Source organism: Pomacea canaliculata, linkage group LG4 (assembly GCF_003073045.1).
Source record: "Pomacea canaliculata isolate SZHN2017 linkage group LG4, ASM307304v1, whole genome shotgun sequence".
Lineage (NCBI taxonomy): Eukaryota > Metazoa > Mollusca > Gastropoda > Architaenioglossa > Ampullariidae > Pomacea > Pomacea canaliculata.
The window spans coordinates 23,150,734-23,174,598 of NC_037593.1; the positions used below are offsets into that span (position 1 = coordinate 23,150,734).

At 41.5% G+C, this 23,865-nt stretch overlaps 3 protein-coding genes across 3 annotated transcripts; 1 reads left to right on the forward strand and 2 right to left on the reverse strand.

Annotated features, from left to right (window-relative positions):
* Positions 1 to 1,417: 1,417 nt before the first annotated feature.
* On the reverse strand, positions 1,418 to 8,315 carry LOC112563252 (uncharacterized sodium-dependent transporter HI_0736-like). Its single transcript, XM_025237083.1, has 12 exons — positions 8,110 to 8,315; positions 7,764 to 7,884; positions 6,973 to 7,156; positions 6,468 to 6,582; positions 6,178 to 6,379; positions 5,729 to 5,891; positions 5,360 to 5,494; positions 4,657 to 4,796; positions 4,368 to 4,459; positions 3,839 to 3,990; positions 2,459 to 2,591; positions 1,418 to 1,939 (listed from the first exon to the last, which is right to left on the reverse strand). Exons 1-12 carry the CDS (start codon positions 8,134 to 8,136, stop codon positions 1,775 to 1,777), a joined length of 1,629 nt encoding a protein of 542 aa, XP_025092868.1. The 5' UTR covers positions 8,137 to 8,315; the 3' UTR covers positions 1,418 to 1,774.
* Positions 8,316 to 8,964: 649 nt separating this feature from the next.
* LOC112563131 (bystin-like) lies at positions 8,965 to 15,136 on the forward strand. Its single transcript, XM_025236888.1, is given in 11 exon segments — positions 8,965 to 9,337; positions 9,530 to 9,618; positions 10,054 to 10,168; positions 10,980 to 11,112; positions 11,292 to 11,434; positions 12,148 to 12,245; positions 12,588 to 12,666; positions 12,898 to 12,931; positions 12,934 to 12,962; positions 13,600 to 13,808; positions 14,488 to 15,136. Coding segments are annotated over 11 exon segments (1,290 nt in total). The 5' UTR covers positions 8,965 to 9,199; the 3' UTR covers positions 14,711 to 15,136.
* A 1,600-nt stretch (positions 15,137 to 16,736) lies between these two features.
* On the reverse strand, positions 16,737 to 20,463 carry LOC112562416. Its single transcript, XM_025235671.1, has 4 exons — positions 19,982 to 20,463; positions 18,695 to 18,867; positions 18,288 to 18,400; positions 16,737 to 17,915 (listed from the first exon to the last, which is right to left on the reverse strand). The coding sequence occupies exons 1-4, from the start codon at positions 20,262 to 20,264 to the stop codon at positions 17,675 to 17,677; spliced, it is 810 nt and encodes a 269-aa protein (XP_025091456.1). The 5' UTR covers positions 20,265 to 20,463; the 3' UTR covers positions 16,737 to 17,674.
* Between the last annotated feature and the right edge of the window lie 3,402 nt (positions 20,464 to 23,865).

A 23,865-nucleotide genomic window follows, 5' to 3' on the forward strand; every position in this document is an offset into this window, starting at 1 on the left:
TCCTAGACTGTTCGCAGCGCTGTACGTACTCCTACGACTGTACGTGGAGAAAGAGTTGTGAGACACGTCGATATTAATATAGCAATTGCTAATATTAAAACATGGCTACACTTCACACTCCTATGTACATGACTACGGATGTGTATTTATATGGACTGATGTCTGTATGCCGAGACTCACTCTTGGCCTGTTGCGAAGTGATCCGCTGTTCGTCTCGGCGAGCCGTAACAAAGTACATGTAGGTGAATAAACCGGAAGCTATGTCGTCTAATGACTCGATCGTTTTAGTAGTTAATCTGAATATTTGAATAAACCGGAAGCGATGTCGTCTAATGCCTCGTTTTAGCAGCTAACTGGAAAAAATCGTCTGCCAGTCGAATCAACTTTTGGCTGTTTCGAATTGGTGTGTGTTCGAGAATCGACTTGATCAAAATGGCTGCAATCATTGAACCATTTGATACGCATCACACTGCGGACATCAAGACAGTACTTGTAGGCTCTGCATAAACACCAACAGGAAAACGTGTATATAGCTGGTCCTCTCTTCTCATTGAATGAAGAGTCCACTCACCCCAACACATACACATTCCACACACGCACACATGAAATGTACAGCATGTTATTTGTAGAGGGCCGGTAGTCCGGCTTTGGTAGGTTTTGGCACGAAGTGCTGAGGCATGCGAAAAAAGTGCTGATGCATGCGAAAGTTTACCCCGTCCCCGAGTTAGTATATAAGGTAAGGTGACCAGACGTTTCGGGTGCGAAAGCGGGACACGTTCCGATGATGGTGTCGTCACCGTCAAAAAACGGCGATAAAAGTGATTTTTAAAGACAACCCATTTGATGGACTTGCCAGAAAGCCAGAAGCGGGACAATATCAGGCGGGACACGAGGTCAAAAGCGGGACTGTCCCGCCAAATGCGGGACGTCTGGTCACCTTATATAAGGGCAGAGCTGAGACGAAACGAGAAGAGACGTCGGCTGATCAGAGAGAGAGAGAGCACAGACATGTGACAGTAGGCGACACGCGGACTTTTAGCGCCTCTGGCGATGTGGAGCAGCCGTGGCCATTGTACAAGCACGTGTAATAAAGGTTCACACACCCGCTGACAAGTTCCCGCCTTTTGGTTGAGTGTTGGACTGTTGTGGTCACTGTTCGACCTCCCTTACCACTCGGTTACATATTATTCACTACACTTTTAGAAAGAGATATTTTGTTAGTGGCATGTCTGACCTGACTCAATGCTGATTTTCCTCCATTTTTTAGTAGCTACATCAACCTAGAAAACAATTAATGAACTCTTTGTTTTGTAGATCGTTTTTGTTATTATTTCTGTCATTTTTTTTAAAGCGCTTTGAGTTAGCTTTACACAGTGGGAAAAGGTGATATTTTACTATAACAAAATATCAGTTTAAAAGACAAGTCGTTCGAATGAGGTTAAAACTGTAAGTTTGCAGCAATACACAATATAATGTAAATAAAAATGAACATGTCTTCAAACAAATAAAACATGTATTTTTTAACACCAACAAATCTGCCAGTCTGAATAATTAAAAATTGGTAAGTAGAACTGTCTTCAGCTGTTTTTCAGCAAGCAGTGCAAGAAGGCCACTGCATGGGTATATTATTGTAGTTTTCTAGGTAAGAACGCGAGAGGCTGGGCTGTCGGTCTGGTAATGACTTGCCCAGTTGATGATCAGCTTGGTCTGTGCATTAGAGTTTTTCTCAGAGAAACGAGTCGAGAGACGTTCTGGAACTGTTGCCCAGGATCATTCAGAGAAGCACCTCGATGGACTTCCTGGAACTGCTGCTCAGATTCTCGGTGGGGGTCTCGTGAGCAGCCCACAGGAGCGGCATTTTCTCTGTCTGGTCGCGACGACGCCTCATGACGAGAATGATCGTGTTGACGGTTATTACTAATACCAGCAGACCTAGCCACTGAAACACACACCCACGCACAAATAAAAAGGTGAATCTTATTATATGGCAATGTTGAAAAGTACTCCCTTTTTGTGGTACTTTAAAGCTGACACATTATGGTTAATTTTAAACTGGTTTGGTTTTTGCTTATCACAATGTGCCAGACTTAAGACAACGACAATGATATAACAACAGTGATATTATTGTGGTAGACTATTGTCTTTTATGATAATCTATTCGGTCCACTTACTGATACAAAACTTATGACTTTAATGACAACATTTAGGTCCACAGTTCAAACCCGCATATGATTTAAATTCATTCACATTGCGTAGCGTTCATACGTCGCTTGGCTTATGGACAGTGAGAAGTCCGAGGGAAATTAAAGGTAATTTATTATTTACATGTGAACATGTATTTGATGAGCAGTGTGGTTTTATTGCTTCTGTTTGATGAGCAGAGCGGTTAGTGTGCTTTTCTTTAAGGAGGGGTGCGGCTAGAGTGCTTCAATTTACGACAGTGACCATGAAGGCTCACCTGTACGATGGTGACCATGAAGGTTTCGCGGCCAAACTCATACCACTTGTCTTCTCCTGGTGCCGTCTCGTCCGATATAAGGTCTACCGCCCACCACCCTATCAGTGCCACTGCTTCCACCGGCGCTAAGAACCTGTTAGGCGACAAGAAAACACTTTAACGAGGGCATTATGACATTTCTTTTTATCCGCCACATATCTGAGAGCCAGTTTAAGTACAGTGATACCTCGGTTCTCGAACGCCTTGACTTTCGACCAAATCGGTATTCGACCAGGAAATTCGAGAAAATTTTGTCTTGGAATTCGAACAAATATTTGGAACTCGAACATCCGAACGTCCGAGATGAGCCGAGTTGAGCCGAATGGCGTTCATTTCAGCCCAGCGCGCCTTGCTTGCGTCATCAGTGATTCCTCCTGCCATAAAGTTTGGTACAGGTACAGTAAATGAAACACAATTTACTGTACTGTACTGTACAGTACATTTTATTTTTGTTTTTGTTTTAATAAATACACTTTTATTTCTTATTTCTTGTTGAGACTCATGTTTTTCTACATATTATATACAAATTAGGCCAGTAGATAGGCATTTTCTGGGGCTTGGAACGAATTAATCCAGTTTCCATTATTTCCTTTGGGTTTCATTGCTTCGGTTCTCGAACAATTTGGTTCTCGACCGTCCTCCCGGAACGAATTATGTTCGAGAACCGAGGTATCACTGTAATCTGTCTCATTCTCCCCTTTGCATCCTTCATCTCCCGTCCATTCATTCCTTTCTACCAATCATTGTCTGTTGCGGCCCTATGCTCCTCGAGGAGTACCAAGGACTGGACTAAACTAAACTAAACTAAACTAAACTAAACTAAACTAAACTAAACTAAACTAAACTAAACGAAACGAAACATTGTCTAGCTTCTATGGATTTTGTCACCTACATTGAAAATAAAGTGGTCATCTGTTGTTTTTTTTTAAACTTTGTGTGCATACAGTTTTAAACGAGAAATTCTTAGTAATTTACGGATTCATTATTATAGCCACTGTTTGGTCATATTCGTCCATGCCATTATGCTGTTCTTTGTTGTTGTTTTCCTTTTACTTTTTTTTCAGCTTTAACTGGAAAATAGGGGAAGGAGGTGACGGAAAAATTGGAGGAAGAAGAAAAAGAAGGGAGGAAATAAAAGATAAGCAAAATGGTGTTGACGAATAGCGGAGTGGCGAAGGCGGTGGGATGGTAGCGGTAAGCTATGACACGTTATACAACACGCTATAGTATATATGACACAGCATGACACACTATGTGACACACAACATGATAAGAAAGAGTGAAAGAGGAATCCAAGAGTTAGAAAAGAAGTCAAGAAGTATTAATAGTTCAGGCACTTACTTGACTATATATTCCCATATTTTGGGAAGATGCCAGTCGCCTATGCCGAAGTCGTTGACCATAACTGTCCTGAAATTCCTGACACCGTAGTAGATCACCATCCCTTGCAGCATCAGGCCATTGACTACCAAGGCAAAGGCCCACACGAAGTCCTGTTGAGTCAATGTAATATATACAGGTAGGAAGCAGGCAGACTAAGATACAGGAGGCCTGCTGCCGTGTGGTTAGAACGGAGAGCAGAAGCAGATAGATAAGAAGTTCACTTATGTGATGGGTCAGTTAGTTGCAAGCGGACAGTTAGGATTCTCCTTTGTGCATACCATCATTAGACACGGTGAACCACTCACGTTTCACTGTACTTACGGTCAGACTTATGGGACCTTTGTGAGGGAAATATAAACACTTTGACAAGCTAAGTTGCCGTTAAGTAAAACAAGTGTCAGTGTTTCAGACTTCGTTATTTCAGTATTTATCACACTGCACTTTTACAAATCTAATCGGCTGACAGAAAGCGCAAATTATATTTCACCTGATTGGTTAAAATATTGATGTTCATTGCTGACATCAGTCCGCCCAGAAACACGGCTGCTGTGGTGATGGGGACGCTCCATTTCCTCGAGACTTGACAGGTAAAAGCAACATACTCTTACTTCTTAATTCTGAATCCTAGAAAAAGATTAACTTTCGATAATCATTTCTATGAATTGCTAATTTTTTCAATAGCTGATGCAGTTTTAATTATCATGTTGGGCATAGCTTTTAGAGGTTTATTATTCGGTCACATCAGCATTTACTTTCACGTAGGGGTCTCTACTTACTGCCAAAATCGTCTATTGTGAGACAGAGCAGCTCCAAGTTAGAAATCAGAGAGGTAAGCCCAGCGAAAGACAGGCACAAGAAGAAGAACACGGCCATGACACGACCAAACGTTCCAATAGTCTCAAACAGAACTGGAATCCTGTAGACATAAGATTATTCTGTTCATTTTGTGTTGCTTAAGATTTGGCACTTCTGGAAAAATAAATAGTAGACTTATGGCCCTCACTGCTATACTTTAACATTACTATATTCAGTTTCGCCTTTTTTTCTACTTCAGTCAAGCAAGAGAAATAATCAGTTAGCATGAACAGGATCTGCCAACCTCTTAAACTAGAAGGAAAATCAGGAACACATTTTAAGCGTCTCAATATTTCACTACACTGACGAATGCACTGAAAAGAAGCGGTAGACCCAGAGTTGACAAAAAATCCACAACCGAAAAAGCGACAAAAATAAATCCGGGCGAAACTAATTAGTAAATAATAAAGCTTTATTTTGTTACCTTGCATATTCTGGATCTTTTAATTAAATCCTTGATTTTTTAAAAAGAAAGAGCACTAGAGAAAAAAACAAAAACAAAAACAAAACAACAACAAAAATCAAACAAACAAACAAACAAACAAACAAAAAAAAAAAAAAAATAAAAAAAGCAAAAAAAAAAAAAAAAAAAAAAAAACAACGAGAAAAAAAGGTGGGACTGACCAAATGAAAGTCAGCCCGGTGCTGCCTGGTCCACTGTCACTCAGGATGTCCACGATCTGGTCCTGGGTCATCCACGACATGGTGCTCAGAAGGATGGAGAAGACGGCAGAGAATATTGTCATCGCAGAGATCAAACTGTGTGTGTTCATAAATATGTACATATGTGTATGTGTGAGCGCACTCACTAGCGTTCTCTCTCTCTCTCTCTCACTCACAGAGTGAAAAAAAAGCATGTTAAGTTTAAGTAACTAAACAGATAGGTTTTCTATTTTTGTCTTCAATCTCTTTCCCTTCCATCTTTATATGTTGGTTTGTACTTAGCATGCGTCCGCAGGGTTTGTTCAATCCCGGGAGGGGAGGATGTCTCACCTGACAAGGTTGTTAAGGATGGGCAGGAAGGTGGCATAACGTACTATGCCGTTGTGGCGAGTCATGAAGGTAGAGTAGGGTATCATGAGACCCATGCCGGCACCCGTATCAAAGGCGTTCTGGCTCAGTGCATCTACCCACACACGCGGGTCCCCGAATGACTCTGAGTACACAGTGCCAAAGGTTGGTAATATAAGTTTTTCTCGCTTACTTCAACAAAATCCCTTTAGACTTTAAAAAAGTAGTTAATATATCTTTTCAAGACAGCGTTTAGAACAGACACCTGGAAATACTACCTACGTACTCATCCTGATATCGCTGCCTTTCGGTGTTAATTAATGAAGTGCCAACAAATAACCAGAACTTGGGTCACTCTCTCTTCTCTCTCTCTCTCACAGGCACGCACGCATGCACGCACACAGTCACCGCCTGGCACGTGTACCTATTACCCCAGTGCGGCGTGAACATGAAGGTAAGACCGATGTCGGCGTTCGAGCGGGTGAGGGACCAGACGAAGTTAAAGATGATAATGACCAGCAGGGTGGGCACCAGCACCATGCTGACCTTCTCGATGGTCTTCACACCCTTGACCACAGACAGGCCGGCCAGCAGCACGGCCACACCATGGGTCAGCACGGGCCATGAGCTGTCCTACGGCAAAACATGGCTTGTGTTAGAGTGCTCGTGACACTGAGGGAAACAAACCTCTCGACATCAACAATGTAGTCTCCTGTATTACCTCAGCGAAGTCCTTGAAGGTCTGTCGGCTCTCATCTACACTTGTAGGCAGAGGGTTGGCGCAGTGATACACAAAGTAGTAGAAACACCAGCCCAGCACCACGGAGTAGTAGCACCTGCCAGTGCCAACAATGAAAGAGACGGAGTTTGAACATCAACTTTTTTAAGAAACTTGGACTTCAGTCCAATTTCATGTATTATCTTTCCCATGCCTATTCATTTATCACAATGTTTGCCATTTCTCACCAAGCTTTTTTTTTAAATGTTCCTTTCGTGAGACCTTAACCTGAATCTTAATCTGAAATGAGGCAAACGGAAGAAAAAAAGAAATAAATTGATCAAGAGTTTTGCTGTGCTCAGTTTACAAAAAAAAAAGACACCGATCTGAAATATTGTGGTAAGCCTGTAACCACCAGGCAGCTATTCATGCGTTCACATAACTTACGAGTGAAGAGACAGATGAAAGGCGAGGACTCGCGAGACAGAACGAGACCAGAGTGACTCACGAGATCATGAAGCCGACGAGACAGACCCAGGCGCCGCACCAGGTGAAGTGGGGTGAAGTCAGTTGACTGAAGGACTTGATCACCGACCGCTGAGTGTACCGTCCAGTACCGTACTCCACCATCAGCATGGGGATGGACCAGATGAAGAGGAACAGCAGCCATACCACCAGGAACACCAGGCCTCCTGCTCACATCATATCTGGCATTACTTTCAAGTTTAGCTACACAGGTATGGTGCTGGGGTGTCAAATATGACTAAAGGTATCGTGCACGAGGATAAAGCATATACGGGCATCGTACAGCAGTGTCCAGTCAATGAACAGAGAGAAAAGAGAGCCAGACAAATCAAGAGGTGAAACTACAAAGAAACTGTGGTACATTTCCACTGTTCTTCGCAACTGCTGAGTTCCTACGTATCAGACATATGAGTACTCGCTGACCTCTCATTGTTTTTTAATACATCACCTGCTAGACAGTGCACACAGTCTCACTTTAGTATATCGCTTGTTAGAACTTGCATAATAATCTCATTCCATGTGTACTGACATTTAAGTCGGGTAATACAAATAGCATTTACTTCCCTGATCATCACCACTACCACCACCAACAATAACAATAGTAAAACCACGAGCGATATGTGTGTATGTGCCAGAGACACTTGAAATCGTTAATATTGATTATGATATATGGATATTCAGTGTCCCGTATGTAAGATTGAGGTCGTTCGATGTGCGAATTGAATGACCCGGAAGTAGAGAAGGACAGTACGGCATAATTGTAGTGATATTGACCTTCGTTCTGGCTATTGTTGGCCACCACACGGGAGAAGCGCCAGATGTTGCCAGTGCCGATGACAGTGCCGAGGCACGACAAGATGATGGCCCAGCGCGAGCTGAAGTGCGCGCGCTCCCCCTGCACATGCAACGAGACCCTTAAGGACCCTAAGGACCGACACCATCCACGCTCAGCAGTACTTACTCTTGGTTCTTGGCGGCCAACCGCCAACTATATCTAATCTGAATTTAAGCGTCAATATTTAGTATATTTCGTCTCATTTAGGAAAATATATATTTAACATGGCTAAATATAGCCAGATAAACATTCTAAGAATACGAAGGTCAAGTTAACGCATCTTACCGTAGCATCATTCACCTCTCTATTCATCTTCTCTCGATTTTGCAGCAGAGCCACCTGTGACTAAGACATATATACGTCATGTTACTCAAACTTAACTGTCACGAGTCAAGTTAACACATCGGCTGGTCTACCCAGACACCCACTAGGTAATGTGCCTATCGCTATCAGCTCCTTCACATTGCTTTCTTGCGTGATAGGCAATTGAGAGGCTGATGTAAGTGTGTGATGCTCCTTATCGTATGTGAAAATACACGTGCATGATTACCTTTGACAGGAGTGCAGTGTCACGTGAGTAAGTCACAGGGGTGTCTAGATATAGATACAAAATACTGGGTCTATAGCTCGTTCTACACATAATGATGATGACGACAAAGACGACGATGGTGATGACAGACTCAACTAAACCATGTCCCTCGTGTTGCTCTGTATTCTAGTTTGACTCTTGCCCCCATTACGCATGCACAGGGTTCATCCCTTATATGTCTTCATCCATGCACTTAAAGTTCATGTTTTCAGGGTGCAATCGGTTCGATCTGAAGCTTATGATTCAAGATACTTTAAAATATTCTTTTATCCTTTCAAGGGCCGGTATTGACATACATGAAGTTTCTATCTAGTTTAATCTAAGGTGGACTAGCATTGGAGCTGTATATAATAGTTTAGACATCAGATGGGCCTGATAGAGGTGTAATCAACACGTCTGTCCCTGATGGCTAAGTAGGGGTGGGGTAGTCACATAACTATAGTTTTATTTCAGAGCTTCACTAGGCGGCTGGCCTGCCTTCTCTCCACTTGTGTGCACAGGCGGCTGGAACAAGGAATCAGAGACTAATTTTAGAAGTTCCGTAGTCGCTTAGCTTGAACTTGATTGATCACTCAGATAGCCTTTTCAATATAGTTGCTCATATTTACATGTACAACATATCTAAATTTATATATGTAACTTTGATAAGTAACTCTTTATTATGTTTTCTTCTTAATGAATCCTAATCCTCATAATAGCTTATCCTCAAATCGTCCAACGGGCATCACCGGAAGTGCGTCATCAAAGCTCGAGCACATGTGTCGTGAGTAAACGAGGATCAACAACATGCCGAAAATTAAGAAGAAAAGTTTTGGGGATCGTGTGGAACGTGGGGTTTCTCTAGCAGAACAAATCATCCACGACAAATCGGTTAAACAATCTGGAAGAACCAAACAAAGAAATCGACGCGTCGGAGACGACGAGGTAATAACTGCTAGCGACAGTAGCGAGCTGCGAAGCTAGTGCATAGTGTCTGTGTCTTCATCTCCTTGAGTGTATCGGTCTAATACATCGATGTACTTTGCTTTGTATTAGATTTATAACTCATACAGCGGCTTAAAATAGACTGAACCATTTCAATGGCATAACTTAGCAATTTTGTCTTTGCTATTGCAGTATGTAGACCAAAAGTTGTCCAAAAAAATTCTTGCCCAAGCCAGATTGCAACAGGAAGAGCTGGAAGAAGAACATGGAGTTTCACATAGGTAATGCAAAGTGTGGGTGGTGCACCATGACAATTATGATACTTTGTCATCATAATGTGGCGAAACTGATAGATACTATTGTCATTTTAGTGTTAAATGGGTGACTTCACCTGTTACCAACAAAGATGCAGATGTATTTTTAGATGGCATAACTTAAAAAAAAAATCTAATATCATAATTGGTCTCAGAGGACGGAAACTTCCTGCGAGGTTGAAATTATGTGTATATTTACTCAGAATCAGATGATGTTGTTGTGTTCAGTTACTGACTGCTTTAATCTACTCAGGTTGCATACTCTGAAGTGACATAAAGGTTGCTATACAACATTACACAGAACTTGGTTCTGCTTCAATTGTATATTCCAAGGCAACACTCTTAGCACTTCAGATCTGCAGAAGTCTCTTTTTTAATATTGATTTTTTATTTTATTTACAGCAAAAAGGATGCAGGTTCAAAAAAAGCCCACCAAAAAGTTTCTCTTGGTGCAAAATCAGATGATTCTGATTCTGAAGAGGAGCTCTGTGAAAGTGAACATTCTCTTGACCCACTGGTGAGTTTGTGCACCATTTAAAGTAGTATTTATTTATAGGCTGCATGTCAGTGGCTGTAAATCCAGTTAAAAAACCACAGAACTTAAAAAATGTTGTTTTCTCGCAACAAAAATATGTAAGATCTCCAATCTTTTCTGAGAATCTGTTTCTAAAGATAGTAATATGTTACAAGGTAAGTCTTCATAGGAGCAGGTTACTGGTTTAAACTTGCTCAGGCCTGGGACTAGAAAGCTGCTATGTGCAACAGTAGCTTTTCAGAAATAGGTGCTTACTTGATCAAGAAAGAAGGCAGCAGAAGGGGAGGGTTGGGCACCATCTCCCATATTCTGAGTCTTAGAGCACAGTGAACCACTTTAATAACATCTGTGACCAGTAGTCAGTGACACTATTTAGTTTAGTTTATTCCTTGTTACTCCTCGCATAGAAGTAATAAGCAAAAAACAAGAAAACATATAAACACAGTCAGCAAATTGTTTAAGTTATACAATGTCCACAGTAAGTTGAAAGAAGAAAAAGTCTATGTCTTTGAACCAGGTTTGCTATTAATCCTATAAATCTTACAAAGCTTCAGCTTGCAAGAGGGAGGATAGAAGGCTATTTGGGAGCTGACAACAGTAAAAGTAAAGGTAGTCCCATGACCTTTGTTAGGTCGTTGGTGGGTAATGTGTTAAAGACTCACTTTTCTCAGGGCCAGTTTTACAAACTCTCCCTTCAGACATTTCCTTAAAAGAAAGTAAAACAGTATTTTGACAAAATGAAATTTTTTAGCCATAAACCAGTTTTCCAGATTACAAGCTTTCTTTTTTCCAGGTGATAGATGAAGAGGATGAAAAGGCCCTGGAAGCTTTCATGTCAAAAACACCCAAAGTGCAACGCACACTTGCTGATATTATTGCAGAAAAACTGACAGAAAAGCAGACAGAAGTTCGGACTCATTTATCGGGTAGGTAGGTTTTGTTGATGGATACATGAAGAGGTCACAGAGGTAATCTCTTGTCTTCAAATCTACCATAGATTTAGTGGAAATGCAAAGAAAAAGAACTCTAACATTTATAAAGATACATTGCTATCTACAAAAGCAATCAACTCAATAGGAATCTGTTTTTTTTTAATGCTTTTCAGATGATGCCAGTGTTCGATTGCAAGACTTGGATGAAAAACTGGTACAGTGTTTCCAGACAGTTGGTGAAATTCTATCCAAGTACCGAAGTGGGAAATTACCCAAAATTTTTAAACGGCTTCCAAACCTGGATAAATGGGAGCAGGTACAAAATTTATTTTTTACACATGATGAGTTCTGTTTCCCGTTCTGGGTCCAAGCTGGTTTTCTTTTATCTGCCACAGAAAAAAGTGTTTTGTGACATGTTTATCTGAAAATAGTGCTAACTTCATCTTGTTGAACAAAATCAGTGAAGTTATAAATAAATACTGTTTACATTTTCTTTCTCCATCACTGATGGTGGGATCAGGTGCCTTACATACACAGACATCAACAAAAGACTGTGATCCCACCCTCTAGGTGATAGGAACGGTAGCAAGAAAAGTTGCTGCTGAAGTGGCTTATAGGGAACTTTTTATGTTTTAGTTAAAAGCTAAAACAACATTTAAGGTAACTTCTCCCAGCATTTGCTTGCAAAGGAAACTACTAAGGAGTAGTTCATTAAACAGTTTCCAAGCTAGTGTTGGCCAAAACCATTTATGTTAAACTGCTGGAAAAAATAAAGGTTTTTATAAGCCATAGGTTGTTAAATAATGCATTTTGGTGCATGTTAGAAGATGAGTTATTGAAATGAATGTTACACTTATATGTATTTTGCATAGTTTTTAAGAACGTCAACTGTTTTTCTTTACATCTGCTAAACACCACTTATTTGATATTTTAATGTCACCACAAATAAATTACTCATGGCAACGGTGTGTATTGTAAAATAAGACATTTCAGCCTTAGTGATGACATAGTGTCTTTGGTGTGTGTCAGTTTCTCTACATCACAAAACCTGAGAAATGGACAGCAGCTGCTGTGTATCAGGCCACTCGTATCTTTGTCTCCAACCTAAGCACTCACTTAGCTCAACAGTAAGCACACTGAGCATGGTATAGCTCTTTATTTTGTTTGTTTGTTTGTCTCTAAAGCAGTATACTTTTGCATTGCACTTACTCCTATGGATGTGTTATGAGATAAAATTGAATCACTTTTCTGACCTTTTTGTCACTTAAGAATTGTTGCTGTTTCCATCTGGTGCCTGAACTATTGGATGGGTCTATCACATATAACATTGCTACACTGAATGTCAAAATATGTGCTATTTATTTTCTCTATTAAATATCACCACCAGAATTTGTCAGTGTTTCTTTCCTGGAAAGTTTCCACATGTAATATTGGTATCATTATTTTCTGAATTCCTTTTATATTTTCAGATTTCTTAATGTGGTGCTTTTGCCACGTATCAGAGATGACATTGCAGAGTACAAGAAATTAAACTTCCACCTATATGCGGTTAGTCCCACTTAAAAATTTTGTTTGATATTTTTAATTTTCACCAGCTAGTTTCTTAAAGTGTACTTTAAAAATATCAGTCTTAACAAACAAATTAAATGCAATCTTGAATGACAGTTTAAGAAAGTTGGAGGTTGTCTTTGCATACCAATGTTTTAAATTTAAAGCATTCTGTCCTGTTAAGTGCTGTTATGTATAATGTTAAGCTCTTCTTGCTTACCTTCACTTTAGGCTGTGCAGAAAGCTCTGTTTAAGCCAGCTGCCTTTTTCAAGGAATTCTTCTACCATTGTGTGAGGTATGTCTGCAATATGTTTTTTTGTGTGTGTTTTACACCTTAGCTTGATAAAAATATTTATAGTTTGCATCTGTAACTTTTCCACCCTTTATTTTAATAGTACCTTGTACATAAGCGATGGAAGGAAGGGCAAGCAATATGAGGAAACCAGTGTTAGCTCTTATTGTGTAGATTTAATCTTTAAAATGCCTAATGTTTGTTGAAATGCATATTGTCACCCACAGAAATGTTTCCTTCTCTCCCTCCCCTATCTCCAGTTCTTCCTAGATGACATAACCAATGAAATATATGTAGAGAGCACTAAGATACTGATATTGGGAAATGTGGATGTTTGTGAAAATGTGTTACAAGACAGATGAATAGGCATTAGAGTTCATTAGATAGTATTGAGTGGTGGTGCATGATATATTGAGCACTAGTGCTCTGTAAACATTTTGAAGCAGCATAACTGTAATAAAGCATTATGTGTCCATAAAACAAATTTTAACTAGACTTGCCCTCAAAAACAATTTTGCACTATGTGGTTTATATCACATCTATTTTTAGCAATGGTAACCTTTGAAATAATCAAGTTAATGGATTCTGTGATTGGGTCATTGAAGATTATATTGCACATCATATATATAATTATCTACAGGCAGGTGATTGCACTCTGCGTGAAGCAATCATCTTGAGTAGCTTGCTGAGTCAAAACAGTGTGCCAATGCTACATTCTGCTGTGGCCATAAGTAAGATCGCCATGATGGAATATACTGGTGCCACCTCCATCTTCATCAGGACTTTGCTGGACAAGAAGTATGCTTTGCCATACAGTACTGTGGACACACTGATGGCACATTTTTTACGGTAAGAATAGAGGGAAGTGGATTGCAGATGCTTAGCGAAATTTGCTTTTGTCCCATGATAATTAACAACCCTACCCCGCCCCAAAAAAGCTACTCTTAGTGGCGACCGTTCTTTATTTGTTTCCTGACAAAGTATGGACTTTGCATGTTCATAATATCAGATTTTTTAATAAATCAGGGGTAAGGTGAAAAATACTATTCACATTTGAAATTCAGTCTGTAGAAAGAAAAAAATAACTGAAAATTTTAACAGATCAAAAACTTTTTTTAAAATGCATCTCGCATAATTCTCATGTTTGTGATGAAAATCATAAGGAAGATGGAGATCTGGAATTGTTCGTTTGAATATTGAGACCACTAAGCTCATCTTTCTCAATTTTTTTTTTACTGTAGTTGTGGTTTGTTTTCGAATACTTATTAAATTTGGTAAATTTTTGAGCATGTTTGTCATTAAGTTTAGTGTGTCATAAGGATTTTCAGATGCACCATTTGGGTAGCACCATTATGCACAGAACATAAATTTTAAACAGTTAATCGACAATTTTTTGTAACACAACACAAAATAAGGTAGCAGAGCACCCTATTAAAGTAAAGCAAGAGTTAAAGATGGTGCTCAGTAAATTTTAAGAATTATTTGTACATGTGTTCTGATTGTTCCTTCTTGTTGTGTGGGTCTTTAGATTTATGCAAGATGAGCGTAAATTGCCAGTTCTATGGCATCAGTGCCTGCTGACGTTTGTCCAGCGATACAAGTGTGACCTAACAGCTGAGCAGAAGGAGCAGCTGTATCAGCTTCTACATAAGCATGAGCATCATGAAATCTCCCCAGAGGTGCGGCGCGAGTTGCAGCACTCAGTGTGTCGTGGAGAGGAAACCCCAGAGCAGAACAGTATGCAGGAGTGACATCAACATTTGTCTTCCTGACTCTCCAGTTCCAAGCTTTTGATTGAAACATGGACAGTTCAGATAACGTTGACCGTGCAAGAGGCGTTGTGTGAGACTTTCAGCTTTCTCAGACTCCTGGCTTCCTAAAAGTTGCACTTAGAACCGTTTTTGTGTGTGTGTGTGTGTGACTCTCTTTTATGTATGGATACGATATTAGAGACATGAACTGTTGCTGTGACAGATCTTTGGAAGACTTTTTCATCAGGTGGGTGTTAAAAAAAATAGTATAAGTACAGTGCTACAAGTCTTTTGGAGGAGAGTTGGCAGAACAGGGTGTGAGAATGCATGAATAATTGTGTGTAAATGGATTTGAAAAGAATCAAACACATCTTGATTTGTGATAGCCTTGTATCTGGACAGCTCAGTAAAATTTGTTAAAGTCTTTACCTTTTCACTTTGACTTCAGTGTGTAGGTTGGTGTGGATCAATATAGCTGTGATGTTTGTCTGTTCAATTGATAAATTATAGGCAGAACATGATCTCACATTTTAGTGCTCTGCTCACAAGTTTTTTGGTGCTTTGTAAGAGAGAAATATTTCTGGCTATTGAAAAAACGTATATATATAGAAGAGCACCAGCGAAGTGATCCGAGTACTGCTGACATCGCTGTCATTGCAGCAATTGTGAGACCCTGCAACATGCTAATGAGGTGTCACCCAATCGGCCAGTCTTCTTTAGGGATTTGGTAAGATTGAGGCTTGCCATTTTCAAGGGTCTGTACCTCGCGAGTGAAGCAGAGGTTTTACCCTTAGAATTTAGGTTGTTTTCTTCACAGTGGTTAGTCTTTAAAATCGCGTGTTAAGATGTGCTCATGGAACGTGGGCAAGTTTGTGTACACCACCATGGTGGTGCCTCGCGTGCGCTCAGCAACTTAACCCTCTTGGTGGTCGGCCTGCACGCGGCTGACGGTCACCAGTGGAGTAGCGGCAGGGGTGTGACGCACTGAGTTGAGGGCGTATAGAATGTACAGTTTCAACAGCTCAAAATAGAGTGTTATAGATACCACCACCCGTACTGTAAAGCTCTCAAATCTTCCCCGGAAGCATCTAGAAAGAGCCAAGGAGGTCGCTTGAAAACCAAAAGTCGAGAGTGAAAGGGTTTGACAAAACATTCTTGTGATTTGTTTTAATCCCTAATTTTTTATCTCATTATTCAAAGGCATCCACATTTCACTTCTCCGTGTTTTTGGCAAAGATTAAAAATCAGAATGTTTTGACCCCCACCCAAAACAATTCACCAAAAACAAACATTATCCTCATAATAAGACAAAACATGAAGTTCATTTCAGCCCATGTATCACGTTTTGCTCCTCGCTTCACAGAATTATGTGCTTGTTTGTCTCATTTTATGTTTGCCAAACTTTGTGTTTGCCGCTGGCTGTTAGGTGTTTAATAACCAGCCCGAACAGCAGAGCACAAACTGGATAATGGGGGCGATAGTATTGCTAAGCTTGACCGGGCGTTGCGCATGAACCAATCATTTCCACATCGCAAGTTGCACGGAAATGACAGTCGGGTACTTGGATACGCGACAACACACGTGCAGGTTGCTTCTGTCAACAAGGCTGGCTGATTGTTGACTCCACCTCTGGGACCGACACCACCCTCCAATCTCCGGTCCTGTCCACAGGCTGCATGGCAGTGAGTTGCACCCTGTGGTAAATAATGGGTAGGTGTTCCAGTGCTGACCAACCCTTGACCCAAGTCCCAGAGGAACCGTGCAGGAAGTTCTGACAATCCTGGCAGGGAGGATGGGGCTCAATCCTCTATGAAAAATGAATATGGCGTGGGGGACTACAGTGTTACCAGTCCATGTAGTTTGTTCATTAAGTTTCCATCTTGAAAATTAGCAATTTATTCTAGATATGTTCAAAACTGACAACGAAGGATTGCATCGAACATAGCTGTATAGTGTATAGTATACTGTATACAATACTTTCATCCATAGTAACAAACACACACACATTGACATCAATTAACCGTTATCCAGTTTATTTTTGGTCGATACAAACACCGACTGAACAGTTGAATTCAATCCTCCTGTCATTCATACAGCTACCATCATGTCATGTCAGGAGATTATTTAGGCCAGACACCGCAGTCATACCATAATGGACAAAGTTGCCCGAGCATACTAAATATAATAAGTAAAAATAATTTTCTGGGGTTCGAACTCTAGTGTCATGCGTGAAGCCCGCACGGAAATACTGTTGCTGGCTTAGAACACGTCCCTGGACAGGCAGCCATTGTGTGCCGTTGTCGTATTCAGTCGCTGATGTGGGGTGGTTGTAGTTCTGTACTCCTCCTCCACTGTCTTACACCCCGCATTGTCTGCTGCGAGACGCACAAGAACACGTCGAGGCGTTCGAAATCTAATTACCGCACCCATTCATCTGCCACAGCAAGTACATAGAGACTTTTTGTTTACCTCCACTTGAGCGATTCCTGGTGTCGCCGCGACTCGCGCCCACCCGCCCTCAAATCAGGGTGTTTGGCTGACGAAGTCTGCCCATCCGTCTCGAAGGTTCTGCAGTGTAAGCTTACAGTCCCAGAAAATCACAACAGAAACGATTCTTCCTAATTTCTTCGTCTTGGTCATCTTGTCTACACTCCAGGATTAATTGTTCCCCACTTTACTGAACATTTCATTCTTCTCTTTTTTTTCTGTTTTTCAGACTACATGCTTTTCGCTATTTTATTTGCGGATCCGATCAGATTTGTCATGTCAGTGACCATTCTTTGTCTCCTCTTGCTTAACCGTCTCCATCCCCCAGCTCTCTATGGACTCATTTAACCGACAACTGGGTGGATGGGTGTGTGGAGGTGCTGCACCACACGGGTCTCGAACCGGCAAGCCTCCGGGTTGGGACGCCAGCGCTCTGCTCGGTGTCGCTCAGCTCTTCACTAGGCTCATACACAGCACTTAGCTCTCCGAGTCTGAGTCATCGACAGAGTTCGGTACTGGCTCTGGGGCAGGAGGAGGATGCTGGGCACGTGGCACCTCTGAGACAAAAGGAACTTGCGGGGCAAGTGAAACCTCTGGGGCAGGTCGTAGAAGCGCCGGAGGATGTGACAGCTGCCATGGATGGTGACGTGGCCTGTTAGTAGTCCGCGGAGCATGGTGTGGTTGCCATGCGACTGTCCGAAGCTGTCGCCGTTTGGTACTGAAAGCAAGATTGAAAAAAGATTGTACACCACGCTTGATTGGTCTGGCATGGCTTACTGACCTCAAGTTTGTCTCCTTTGTAGAAGTAGTCGCCATTACAAGCCCGTGGCTTCACAATTTCGTCATGGCTGTTTGTGCCAACTGTATCGTGACCGTTACAAGTGCGGCTCACTGAACAACACCTGCTACTAACAGGTCCACAGTTTTCTGAACTTACCTGTGACTGAACTAAATGTGAGAATAATAAGGCTGACTACATCGTGTCCTCGTAAACACCAGGTCATTGTTTACAAAAAAAAAAAAAAAAAAAAAAAAAAAAAGAGAAGAGAATTAACAGACGCTATCACATAGGTAATTAGAAATGCTATACCGAATAAAATTCTGTATCTCGGCCTTTGTGAGCGAGTCATCCCCCACCGCCAGGGCGATCTCACGGACACCATGACATCCTGCTATCCACGCCTCCTCCAGTTCCTGGCGTTTCTGGGTAAACAGAAAAATAATGTCAAGTGAAAGGTGGGTCCAGTGCGGGTTGCGACTCGTAGCCTCCAGTCTGTACCACAGCTATGTGATGCAGTCTTCTGTTACTGATAACAGCAAACCTCAAGTGTGTACACATTGTGAACGGACAAACTCTCCGTGTGAACAGTGTGATGTGTCCTGATGAGGTGTGTGGTGGGCTGAGCACTCGGGTGATGACCTGAGTCGTAACTCACACCTAAAGTAGGTGTGTAATAATTGCATACCTCCCCAAACAATTTCTTTAAAACACCTGACCTCATGATCTGTCAAAGCAGACTTTGTTGGTGGTCGCCACACACGTCCAGGGGGTACATGTCGGCCCGAGATGACAACTTTCCACGTGCCAAAGTGATCAGTGGACATCGTCAGCTTGACCTTTAACCTGCAGCGATGCCCCATGCTTCCTCTTTTCCGTCTCTCCTGGCAGTCTGCAACGGCAAGCAGTCGTTAGTCGTGGCAGGCCTTAGTGGCACCTTACTGACTGAACTCTCAGTCATTAAGATGAGAGTACAGGTGTGTCATATAAAGATGAGAGTACAGGTGTGTCATATAAAGATGACAGTACAGGTGTGTCATATACAGATGACGGTACACGTGTGTCAGTGTGAAATATCAACTTGAGAAGAAGCATGTCTTTCTCAAACAACAGTGTCAGGACACTCCCTTTTAGTCACGTGACTTCTTAAATAACGGCAACATCTGTAATTGCCTACATATTAGACGGATTGCCATATTTTTTAGTATGTCATTATGTATGGTATGTGAAACAAGACCTTTACGACCTGTAGACTGTGACTGTCTGACATCAACATCAACATCAACATCTTCTGTGAAGACTTCACTCAGCGGAGCGATGACAAGTCCTCCGTCAACTGCACTCAGCCCCGCGATTTGCCTTTCTTCTGTGTTTTGTCTTTGTTAAGCTGGTCAGCCAGGCTTTGGCCAGGGAGCCGTGCGATACAAGCTCACAGATTATTATTATTTAGCAGAATGATTTACTCAGAAAGGACCCGTGGTAGTGGAGAGATCAAGTAGAGCACTAGATAAAAGCTTGTTCCAGTTGTAAATCTTTCTCTGGATAACATTGTTTAGGTTACAGTGACGCAGAATGTGTTCCACAAATCATAAAACCGATTAAAAAAATGTCTTAGTTAATTGTTATTGTAGAATGATTTATGCATGTTGCAAAGTGTGCTCTCTTGAGCAAACTCGGCCATGCTGGGAGTCAGCTTTCTTCAGGTGATCCTTGTTTAAACAGCTTTTTTTTATTAAAAATACTGTTTGCTTTGTTTAAATGCAAACAACAATAACATCAATATTGTTAGTCAGACAGTTTTTTTCTCTTTTGTGATTTTAATATCTTTATTTTGTAATAATGTAGTGTTTTAGTTTCTTCTACTTAGATCGAGGACTAGATGTTAAAAAAAAAAAAATAAAAAAAGCATAAATTTGTTTATTCCACGTGAATAAAGATTGTCTGTCAGGAGATAGTTCCAAGCTCAGGTCTAACGAGAGTGGTCCTGAATGAGGATGCTTACTAACCCTTCATGCACTGGCCGAAGCCTCCACACAGTCGTTGGCAGTTTCCTCGCCCGCTACACACCAACGTCTCCCTGACCAGCACCTTGGCCCGCTGGACCACCTGGCCCACACAGAAGGTGTCTGACAGGTACCCGTTGTCTCCGAAGCTGGTAATTACCTCCCGGGCAGTGATTCTGCCCTTTCGTGTTAGGATTGCATGACTTAGTCGGGGATGAGCTTGGAAAAAACGAAACAGTTCATCGCCCATTGGTACGAGCGATGTTTCACCGGCTCTGTCCGCCATGATGGAGGTCTCTATCCTCCAGTGTAGTTTTGCTCTACCTACAAGTGTAAAATATGGTCACAGTCAGTGACGCCTGTTGCAAGGACACTTCTTGACATGTGATCTTGATGTAGTGTGAAGAAAATACGAACCGGCTGTCGTTATCAAGACTGATCACGTGACTTGCACACCGCGCTTGGTGACCAGAGAGGCAGTGCACCCCGAGTGCATTGTCTGCTGACAGTTGACTCGTCATGACAACACAAAGAGAGAATTTGTATTGAGCTCAGGTAAACATTATGCCAGGCCTATATGTAAAATAAGAGACACATGAAATTGTTGTGCCATCTGCAGTCCAGCTTCTCAACCTCAGATGAAGTGTCAGCAGGGCCGGCGCTAGGCTGTGTTGCGCCCTAGGCGAAAGAAAAATTCTGCGCCCCCCCCCCCCACCTCACAAAAAGTGAACCATGTTATATCATTTGTTTTGCAATTTATTTAGTCCTGGTCATGAAATTGATGCTTAAAACCTCACTTTTCTTGCTTTTTGCTGTGCAAAACGAGTTATCAGTTCCTTCAGATTGAGTGCATTTGCCAAGTCATGCTCAGTAGACATGGTGGCCAGCCCAGTCAGTCTCTCTTGCAACATTGTTGATCTCATGTAGTTTTTAATTAATTTTAATTTTGAGAAACTCCCTTCTGCACTGGCAACAGAAATTGGAAGGATCAATAAAATTATGAGAGACACTACAACATTCGGCACAATATCAAATAGCTTATCTTGGATTATGAATATTAAGACTTCTTTGGGGTTCATTTTAGGCTTGGGAAGTCTTCTAGCCACAACCTGTAATTCAGAACAGAGTTTCTCCACTTCAGTGTCTTTGCTGTCTCTGTGCATTAGTGCCTTTGCCAAGACCTCGCAAGATAGTAGAATGTCCTTCGTTGGTTTTTCAGAAATGCTTTGGATATCATAAAGAAATCCAAATAATGCACTGTGTTCCTGAATCTGTTTAAATCTGTCTTCAATGGACGCAGTTCAAACAAGAAAGCTAGGCTGAAATATCACCAGTAATGATTGCGGCGGTCTGTCTCAGAACTCAAGACGACTGTGATGTGCTAAAGACCACCAGACTGTCACGGACCAGTTTGTACAATGAAAAGTTTTGCAAAAAGTGACACCACCGCTATCGCAACCCGTTGCATCCACACAATCAAAATAAGCACTATAAGAAAAAAGGAAATGAAATTAATGTAAAGAAAGACATAAATCGTGTTAATAAAATATATACAGCTATGTCACAGTGTATAAAATTCATGCGAACTTATCTGTACAAACTCTCATGAAGTGGCTGTAGGACAGTAGCACTGTTCAGTCTTGCATGGCTAAATGCAGTTCACAACCTTTACTGACTCAGCTGTGGAAGGATGATCGCTCCAGGCACCCAAACAGACGATTACAAAGTAAATTCAAACAGCAGCACGAGATGTCTGCAGCCGCTCAGACAAGTGAGGTTTTCACATCGTCCTGTGGGTTTTAAGTTCAAAGTTCAAACTACCTCTTCCCCACTCTGGCTGTCCAGCCCTGTTAATGTGATCTGACTTTCTTTAAAGTGGTAGAGATTTATCTCTACCCTTCTCCACCACCCCACTGAGGTCCTTTCAATCTTTCTCTCATCTCTCTTTCTCATCTCACGAACAACTATCAAGTAACATCGCACCACCTTCTTTGTCCAGTCTTCTAGTCTGATCGGACTGGTCATTAACTGTGACAGATTTATCGCTACCCTGTGGGCCTGTCCACCTATAGCACCTCCATCGGCAAGTGCTTTCAATGGTTCTCTTCTTTCTCATCTTACAGACGAACTAACAAGTAAAACCGAACTGACTACATGTTTGCTGCTTAAAAATAGTAGAAAAGAGTTTTTCTACAAGAACTCATTACGACCAGAGGCATTAGAACCCAGAAGTGTCAAAGAATGGCTTATTAAAATTAAATCTTTTTCGAAAATTTGCTGCAGATTTGATTAATAACTTATAAGTAAGAACTACTTTTTGTCAAGAAAAAGTACGTCTGTTTTTCAATTGCAGGCGTGCATCAAACACACATGGATGCTTGCGTGCCTCCCCAATCAGACCTACACTTATGAGTAGAGGCATTTCAAACACTCCTGTAAAAGGTTTTATGGAGTGCACACTGATGGAGACAAGAAATGTGTAGCACCTTGCTCTGGTCTTATTTTGCTGTGTGGTCTAAAACTCAAGCTATCACAGCTTCCAGCATCTAGACCACCCTGATAGCAGCTACTTTGTTCCCATCCAAAGTCACACCTCACAGGTGGGCGGGCAATGAGAGAGTCTGTCAAGAGAGAGTCTTCTGGACACTAACAATGCAAAGTTGTAAATCATGGTGTCAGGGCAGCTCTCCACACAGTCCAATGATCAACACTGCGTGGTGTCCAGCATAGGGTTTGTTGAAAACAAGAGAAGTATATAGACTGTAGGTCTTAGTACGCATTATCTCTTAATAACCAATTTCAAATATTCTGTTAATGGAGCATAACAACAAGCTATCCGTTCAAACTGTAGACAAACAGATGCACTTTAGATAATAAAGATAAACATTACAATTTGGCAACTAAATTAAGCGTAATACACCAAACGAACAGAAATTTAATAATTAATAAGAAAGTTAAATATTCACGACCATGAGTCACAACAGTAAGTACAAGACTATAGGCCATCAGTGTCAGTAAATAGATATGCTATAAACTTCAAATGGCTCTACCTTGATGTTTGTCTGCTAAAGACTTTAATACTCTTATTAACTAAGAACGCGTTGGTGACATTAGGTAAGTTCCTTCGGGTTGAAAGTTCGTAAGTGTAAACAATATTGAGCAACTGTTTAGCTGTCATAACCACAGAGAAACTCGCGTAGCAAACTCAAGTCAGTGTTGTTGTCCCTGATCTCATCTGCAGTGTTTTCAATGCATAAGTGTGGAACCTCTTCAATAGTAAGATAGAGGAAAGAAAGGTGAGCTTGGTACTAGTGGAATGCGGTCCACTCCATCGTAGGGGTCCGCACTGATCAGGCCCCATCCACCAACCCGCCCCTCCGCTGTCTATTCTCCGCCCCCTTCTTCCCCGCTGGTTAGCTGGTCACTTCAAGTGCGCCCTGTACTAATGGGTTTTGCTGTACTACATCACTACATGAACTGAGAAACTCGGTGGTGAAGTCAACCTACAAGCTGAGGAAAAGGTGCCTTCCACCAACGCCGCCCCTCTCCCGCCCTCTACTTCCCCGCTGGTTAGCTGTGGTCACTGCAGGTGAGCCCTGGGATAATGCAATAGTGGGGTTTTCCTGTCATACATGTACTGAGAAACTAGCGTGGTGGTCAGTCGACAAGCAGAGGAAAGTGTCCTGCTAATATCATTTTGTGAAAATGACATTTTTCCCTAAAATTATTCATTAAAAAAAAAAAAAAAAAAAAAAAAAAAAAAAAGCAGGCCATTTTTTCCGCCCCCCTCGGTTGCTGCGCCCTAGGCGATTGCCTAGTTCGCCTAATAGGTAGAACCGGGCCTGAGTGTCAGTGGTGTGTGTGATGCTGTAGGTGCGCACATGATT